Source organism: Lepisma saccharinum, chromosome 18 (genome assembly GCF_977018435.1).
Source record: "Lepisma saccharinum chromosome 18, izLepSacc3.1, whole genome shotgun sequence".
Classification (NCBI taxonomy): domain Eukaryota; kingdom Metazoa; phylum Arthropoda; class Insecta; order Zygentoma; family Lepismatidae; genus Lepisma; species Lepisma saccharinum.
In genome coordinates, this window is record NC_139246.1 from 21,837,602 (window position 1) to 21,846,606 (window position 9,005).

Here is a 9,005-nt window from a genome sequence, read left to right on the forward strand (position 1 = left end):
CATCAAATAGACAGATCATTTCAAATCCTCCGGCGGAAAATCTTCAGGCACTGTATAAATCGTTAATGCAAACTTTGCCAGAGCTGTGGTCGGCACTAATAAATATATCAGAACTTAGAAGACAACAACCACTACTTAAACATATTCATGAGCTAACAGGGAATCTCTTGACTGTTTTACAAAACTTAATTTCATAAATCCAGGAATCAAAGGGGAAAAAAATAATAGTATATTGTACGGAATGGAATTTTTAATTCAGTGGAATATAAATAGTTTTTCCGCACGTAAAATCGAATTAAATAAACTAATTGAGGAATCCCATCCTTTAATTCTCTGTTTACAAGAGACTAAAGGAAAGCAATACGAGAATTACAATCTAAAATATTATAATACTATAGGTCCGCCATTTCAACACAATGAAAGAGGTGTGAGCATACACATTCATGAGAGTGTGGCCCACCAAACTCTTTTTTTATACCCAAAAATTAATATAGTAAACAGATATCATGTAGAAATCATAGCAATGCGCATAAAAATACAAAAATTTTATTTCAGTATTATTAATGTTTACATACCTTCGAATTCGTTATCTCAAAAAATACAACTACAAGATTTTCAAGGTATTCTGGACAATATTCCAGGCCCTTATATTTGTGTAGGAGATTTTAACGGGCATCATCCAATGTGGGGCGGTTCACGATCAGATCATTTAGGCCACATTTTAGTGGACTGGATAGAACATAATAATTTTATCATACTTAATGATGGTTCGATAACACATATTCCTCGATCCGGAAATAATCCTTCTGTGATAGATCTAACCATAGTGTCTGAAGAAATTTTCCCCCAACTTACCTGGTTAGTGGATGAGGATATGCGTGGAAGTGATCACTTACCCATACATGTTCAAGGAAGATTTATGTATAATGTACAGATCCCGCGAAATGCACCTCTCCTTAGACGCTGGAAAACTAACCTTATTGATTGGTCACTGTATTCCACAACAATTGACTCCTTGATATTATCAGAAAATTTACGATCTAATACTGATATCTCGTATTCTCAATTTATACAACTAATTACAAAAACTCTGGATATTGTAGGTATACGTTCAAAAGGGCAAGATACACATAGATTCCCACAATTATATTGGTGGACACCAGAATGCGAGACTGCTAAACAGAATCGTAAACGTGATGAGAAAACATTTGCTAGCAGACCCACAATTACGCACAAGATTGCCTGGAAGAGAAGTCAGGCTCTTGCTAAAAAAGCTTTCAAAAAAGCCAAAAAATAGCCTGGATAAATTATTGTAACTCTCTAGGAAATGCTGAACCTATAAAACTCGTCTGGAAAAAATTTAATTCTTTAAGACACCCGAAACTAACCAGGAAACAGACAATTGATGTAACCTGGCAAAATGAATTTCTCTCCATGATTGCGCCTCCTTCAGTAAATATAGAATATCAACCTCCTCTGGTTCCACAACAAATTTTTACAAGAGAGTTTCCAGCTGTGACTGTCATAGAATTACATAATATACTACATAGAGTTAAAAATTCAGCACCAGGAATGGATGGAATTCCATACCAAGCTATAAAGAGCTTACCTAAAAGGGGATTTGATATTTTAGTCGCTATATACAATAAAACATATACCGGGGGTAGTATACCTTCAGAATGGAAAACACATGTAGTAATTCCTATATTAAAGTCGAATAAACCACCATCAAATGCCCGTTCCTACAGACCAATAGTTCTAATTTCAGTATTGGAAAAATTATTCGAACGCACGCTACAAAAACGTCTTATGTGGACTTTAGAAAAACAACGATTCTTTCCCAAAGATTCTGGTTTCTGGTTTCAGATTACAACATAGTAGTCAAGATGCCATTGCAATTCTCAACGCTGTAATTCAAAATAACATTGTTATGAATTCCTATTGTTATAGTTTATTTATCGATGTGGAAAAAGCCTATGATGCTGTACCACTGATGCAACTTTGTCAATTACTGGAAAGAATAGATATATCTCCTATGATTCCCAGATTAATTTGGAATTTATATGCTGATCGAAAATTTTTTGTCTGGTTTCAAAATTCTATCCAGGGGCCTAGATTCACAACTACAGGAATTCCACAAGGAGCTCCACTCAGTCCTATACTATTTAATATATATACACAGTCTCTACACAATGAACAATTGGAGGATTTTGAACTTATTCAGTATGCAGATGATTTCTGTTTTTACAGAATTACTCCACAAACAACACAGGGATTAATAGACATGACACGTTTAATACTATTTAATATATATACACAGTCTCTACACAATGAACAATTGGAGGATTTTGAACTTATTCAGTATGCAGATGATTTCTGTTTTTACAGAATTACTCCACAAACAACACAGGGATTAATATACGTGACACGTTTAATACATAAACTTCAAGCATGGTTTTATGAAGTAGGTTTATCTTTCAACCTTAATAAAACTCAAATTATGATTTTTAATTCTCGTAACCAAAATGTATTTCCTAATAATATTAATCATATTTCTGACATCCCAGTGGTATCTACATGCAAATATTTAGGAATTCATTTCGATCGTAAAAATAAACCCAATGCTCTTTCTTTTGTACTTATTGCTTCACCTTTATGATTAACTCTTTGCACCAGTAATCAGTTCCCATAAATTTGGCTTCTTTCTTTGCATGCGAATTGAATATATATTTTACTTGCATTTCTTTAGACAAAATGATATAACATGGTAATGTATATTTCTAAGGATGATATAGATAGAAGTGTATTTGAAATTTGTTTGTAGATTTTATGTAAATTGTATCTTATGTAAATAAAATATATAATGGGCATAAACAGCCATATGCATTGCTGTAAGTCCAATAAATATATTCATGATGATGACAAAGAAAGTTCGTAAATTTATTGCGGTTGGAAACTTTGACAAGCATCCTAATAACGATTTTTGTTCCGCCAAATATAGTGCACTTCGTAAAATAACTTGGTGATATGGCAAGTAGAGGCCAGCATAGTCTGCATTTTACCTACCCACTGCCCGCTTGCCCGTGAGGACAGGTATACCTGCTAGCCTGCCCACGGCAACGAGTCGACTTGCGTCTTTACCCGGGTTCTTCGTCTTCCAGGCGCTCTGCGCTTACAAGGTAACTGGGCATTCAACAAGACCCGGGCGCCTGCAAAACCTGCTGGAAGGAAACAGCCCTCCGGCAGCGTGTCGCTCCAGGTGTTTCATCACCACGTGGACAGCTTCAGCCAGTGTTGCCTACTTACGTAGCTCGTAAATCCTACGAGGTCCTAGGAGGAGCTCTCTCCTCCAAGGAGAATTTATATACTTAGCGATTTCAGTTCAGCGTAAGCAGTTTTTATCTTATTGCCAGGAAATGCACGCAGTATTACAGCTTCATTTATTTAAATGAATGATCGAGCAAACAAAAATCTCCTCACTGAAAACTAACTGCTTTTCATTGCATGGTGCTTTAACCAGGCACGCAGTGGCGCAACCAGAGGGGGTAGGGTGCATTGCTCACAAGCTTGGACGGAAATTAAGTCTAGCGGAAGGGTCAGGGTGGGGGTCAAACATTAAAGTACAAGAAAAAACAGACTAGCAGAATTTAAGAGTAGCAGGGCTAAAGGGTACTCAAGATGGAATTAATTTTCATATTTTTCTTGCATTTTCCTTCCAGACGGCCAAGGGCACCTGCAGAGGGGGAATGGAGGGGTAATTGCAACCCCTTGATTTCAAATTTTATGAAAGTAGAAATATATTATAAAATATTATCGAGTCTCATCAAGTTCAATGCCGCAGCAAAGGGGTAGCGGGAGTCGGCCCTGAGCGCCGAACGATCTAAGTGAGAAAAGTTTTAAAACAGAGAATGCTATGGCGGCCCGTGATATTATTTGCTATTAATGTTGGTTTGTTACGAGTTGGATCAATTGATTATGTAATACGTCGCTCCATGTGAAAAGAAAATATTGTAGATGGAAATTTTACATGCCATATGTCTGTACATTCGGAATGCATTTATCATGCACTTTCTTTCTTTCAAAAACAGTTTGTGTGCTTGTTTTCCATTATTAGCTAATGTGAAATTGACGTGTTGAAAAAAAATATTTCTAATCCTCTGTTTCAACACAAATGCGCGTGAGAACCGACTTCTACCCCCTTTTTGCGTGATTTATGAGGATTATAATGCCTTTCATGCTACTTTATTACTATTATTGTGATTGTTCTTGTTGGCACGTTTATCCAAGTACTTGGCCCTACCCCCCAAACGAGGGTAACGGCAATGGCCCTGGCTGGCTACGGCCCTGGTGTTCGCAGTAGAACAGTGTGTTGTTCGACTCGCGACCTCAGCGTCGAACGTGACATGTTTCAGTCCTGTCCTATATCACTATATATACGTATATAGGTTGTTTACGACATATACTTATGGATCCTGTGCCACGAAAAACCTATTTCAATGTGTGTGTGTGTGTGGGGGGGGGGTAGCAACATTCGTAAATCTCATTTCATTGGTGATGTGGCTTACGAAGCTTCGAGTTCCCTTTTTTAAGTAGTGAAAATCTATTGCAGTTGGCAACACTGCAGAACGGTGTGGGCCAGGTGCAGTTTCTACTCGAAGCAACTACGTCATGCAGAGGGAGGGGTCTGCAGTTGATGGAAAGAACGAACTGAGACCTACTAGGTATCGTAAGACTGCGGGTACCCGGCGGGTCTACAATGCCTGCCAGGAACGATCTGTGCAGGTGGCTGCTCAAGCGAGGGTGTTGCGCAGGTTGCATGGCATTTCAGGAGCGATGTCTCGCGAACGGTTCTGCTCCAGGTCTTGTGCAGGCCTTTACTCTCAGCATCGGCGCTTCACACAATATTTCCTTCGGAACCTGCAAGAAGTCCAGTTCTACTACAGTTGCCATCTTAGTTCTTTTGAAACCAGATTTGCCCAAATCGCGAAACTTTTCGTTTCAAATAAGACGTATGTAGTCTTCATCTGTTTCCTAACTACTCCCACTCCCATGTTTCGCTAAATCCACTGAAATCTCATTTTTGACACCACTACTATTTCGTATATTTTACGTCCCTTGCTACCTTTAAGGCTTTCGCTTTATAGGATAATCGTGACGATGAGAATGCATGGTGAATTATTGAAATAAAATTATTATTTCTTTGTGTATGTAATTATTAATTTTTATAATTATGTAAGTAAAATAATAACAACAAACATTGAAATAACCATTTCTTGCTGAGGATTCGAACCTGCGACACCTGACACTTCAGAGCGTGCTAAGATAACAATCGGGAAATTATGCTTGTAAGTAATGTTTTCACCCAAAAACAGTTCTACCACCTCAAAAACAATGCTTCAATCCGAAATTATCGCATTCCTGCGACAACGTATGTCAATCTCAATCAGCCCTTTCAACAATTATCACAATTCCTGTAACCGAAATAATATTATATGTGTGAAATATGGAATTTTAGGTTGACATTTTTAGAAGGACAGCGGACCCCTTGACCATACCCATCCCTCTCCTTTCCTTCTCGCCCATGATGTCGAAGAAGGACAAACAGGACTTTTGTAATCGCTGATATTTAGAGTAAATACAAAATATCACTTGGCGATTTAAGTTCACTTCATGCACAGTAATGCTAATCGGGACAGTTTAAAGTGGGATCCGACCCACTGTGAGCCTCCACCGGGTATCGAACTCGGGATCCCTTTATTACAAGGCGGCGACGCTACCACTGCGCCATCGTTCCCCAGTGTGACTGGACACCTTCAGAGTAAGATAGACCCGATTAGGCGACTTAAGGCGAGGAGGGACAATTTCCCCTTGGTCTTTCTCGCTGGAGCAGCTGCTGATCACTGTTGCCAACTTCGCTCTTTTGAAGCCAGATCTGGCTCTTTCGTGCACTCGTTTGTCTGTGAACTGTCGCACCCGCCCTCTGCCCCACTATGATGCCACCACTGGCTCCGGCCCAAAAATACCAACTTTTGCCATGAGTGTACATTTTGCACGTGACGTGATATTCGTACAGCTATAGGCTGCGTCACCCACCTCTTCTTTCCTCCCCATGTATTTTTATACAGGGTGATTTCGAACTCCCATTACAAACTTAGGGGGGTGAATCTAGAAGGAAAAACAAGGCGAAAGTGCCATGTGGCAAAATTACGAAAACGGCACCGTGTGGCTGCCAGAGCCGTGAGAAAATCGGTTCACACCTCTTTCAAAGAGCAATAACGTCTGAACCACGAAAGATACGAAGATCGGCTCTGGCGGAAGTGGAGGAAGTCGTATCCAAACAATATCAGGGCGTTGAAATTGCGGCGCTTTTCGTAATGCGCAAGGGGAATCCCCAAAGGAAATGGGGAATCCCCACTGCATGTGAGCGGAAACTCGCGCAAAATGGAGAAAGACGACGAGGGAACATGCTGTCACAGGACGGTCGAAAAGTGACACATGGAGGGAGTCCCCAGAGGAGCGCATGAAGTGCGACAAATGGAACATGCTTGGACAGTGACTGTCGCGCATCCCAGATGGTACGCAAAACGGAGTGATGGATGTACACGTGCATGCTACGTGGAACGCAACGTGCAATTACAATTGCGATATGAACCACTACGTGCCCCCTCCCACCGGGAATTCGTTGAACCCGGGACCTCGGGAGTACAAGGTCAGCCGGAAGTCGGCTCTCTGAGGAGCAGCACCAAATACGTATACACGTGCCTCACGAATGCTGGGACACGTTCGTATTGTTCTGTACTACATTACTGCAGAGCGTGTAGAGGTATCCCATGCGAGTCCGACGTTAGTCATTAACGTTCTCACGTGAAGGACATGGAACGGGAGCGACCAACCCGTACTTACTGACGTTCCTTCCCGTTCGTAGCCTCTGTGATGCATGAAGGTGTGCGCTGACGTCATACTAGGAGTCACTTGCTATCCCTGGTCGAAGTTGACCCTTGCGCCCTCTGGGTATTGCAAGACTGTATGGAGAGAGCGCTGGACGTGACACATTGGTTGAGTACGTACACACGACGTATCTTCTGGGAACATTACGACGTTGTGGGTGTGTGTGGACGTGAAAACTCCCACGATGGTGCAATACAGTTTCGAGGAGTATGCAGACATGATGCTCATTTACGGGGAAGCGAGATGCAATGGAAGGGCTGCCCGTGCGATGTACCAGGAACGTTTCCCGGAACGTGTGACGCCATCACACACCATATTCGAAAAAGTGAACCGTCGTCTTCGTGAATCTGGAACATTTGTTGTGAGTAGAGTGGACACAGGTGCGCCAAGGACGAGGCGCACGCCTGCGGTTGAGGAGGCAATTCTTCATGCTGTGCACGAAGACCCTGGTACGAGTACCCGAATCGTAGCGCGGGATGTTGGTGTATCTCAGTCTGTAGTGTGGAATGTCCTTCATGATCAACAACTGCACCCATATCACCCCCAGAAGGTGCACGCCATGGGTCCCACAGATTTTGAACCACGTGTTCGCTTCTGCACATGGTTTGTGCGTCGTTGCGTGAATACGCCTCAGTTTCCACAGTTGGTGCTCTTCACGGATGAGGCGAAATTCACCAGAGAGGGTGTTTTTAATTCCCGCAACAGCCATGTGTGGGATGAAGAGAACCCATTCGCAACGAAAGCTCGTGGGTTCCAGCAGCGAATGGGCATCAACGTCAGGGCAGGAATACTGGCCGGTCGTTTAATTGGCCCATACGTACTTCCCACCAATCTCACAGGTCGTACTTATCTGATTTTTCTCCAAGAGACATTGCCCGAGATGTTGGAAAATGTGCCATTGGCCATTAGGCAAAACATGTGGTTCCAGCATGATGGGGCGCCACCCCACTTTGCACGGGACGTACGGAACCATCTGATCCACAGATATGACAGGCAATGGATAGGGCGTGCCGGGCCCGTGCCGTGGCCCCCACGATCTCCCGACTTAACGCCCCTGGACTTTTTTCTATGGGCGCGCATGAAGAGTCTCATTTATGAAACCCCCATCGAGTCTGAGCATGACCTGGTTGCTAGGATTGTGGCAGCAGCGGACTTCATTCGAGAGAATCCACTGGTCTTCAATCGTCTGTATGAGAACATTCTTCGAAGGTACAATGTGTGCATCGATGTTGGTGGTCGTCATATTGAGCCCCTGTTGTGAGTTTCCGTTCTGCACACACCAAAGGATGTTTTCATACTGTCCTTCGCAGTGCTTACGTGCTGCATTCCGAGTTCATCGTCGTTACTTCATACCATCGGTAATGAACAGAAACATCAAGCAGCAATGATTCAAGATTTAGCACAAGTTGCCTATTTTTCAGGACAAAGGGTCAATAAATGTGTTACTGATTTTTATCTGTTTGTGCTACTCTCTGTTTTCCTTCCGCCAAAGTGATACTGTACATTCCAATGTGAAACCCTTCATACGTACGTGCCAATTTCTTACCTTTTTTTTGTGGCTGTGCCTTTTAGGGAGGAGTCCCTGCATTCGTGGGGCACGTGGATATTTGGTGCTGCTCCTCAGAGAGCCGACTTCCGGCTGACCTTGTACTCCCGAGGTCCCGGGTTTAACGAATTCCCGGTGGGAGGGGGCACGTAGTGGTTCATATCGCAATTGTAATTGCACGTTGCGTTCCACGTAGCATGCACGTGTACATCCATCACTCCGTTTTGCGTACCATCTGGGATGCGCGACAGTCACTGTCCAAGCATGTTCCATTTGTCGCACTTCATGCGCTCCTCTGGGGACTCCCTCCATGTGTCACTTTTCGACCGTCCTGTGACAGCATGTTCCCTCGTCGTCTTTCTCCATTTTGCGCGAGTTTCCGCTCACATGCAGTGGGGATTCCCCATTTCCTTTGGGGATTCCCCTTGCGCATTACGAAAAGCGCCGCAATTTCAACGCCCTGATATTGTTTGGATACGACTTCCTCCACTTCCGCCAGAGCCGATCTTCG

General features: G+C 42.8%; 1 protein-coding gene across 1 annotated transcript; it reads left to right on the forward strand.

Moving 5' to 3' along the window:
- Positions 1 to 7,132: 7,132 nt before the first annotated feature.
- On the forward strand, positions 7,133 to 8,209 carry LOC146002155 (uncharacterized). Its single transcript, XM_083139874.1, has one exon. It carries the CDS (start codon positions 7,133 to 7,135, stop codon positions 8,207 to 8,209), a length of 1,077 nt encoding a protein of 358 aa, XP_082996000.1.
- The last annotated feature ends 796 nt before the right edge of the window (positions 8,210 to 9,005 follow it).

Excerpts from the sequence above, each read along its gene's own strand:
- LOC146002155 (XM_083139874.1), top strand. The coding sequence starts at position 7,133 with ATGGTGCAATACAGTTTCGAGGAGTATGCAGACATGATGCTCATTTAC.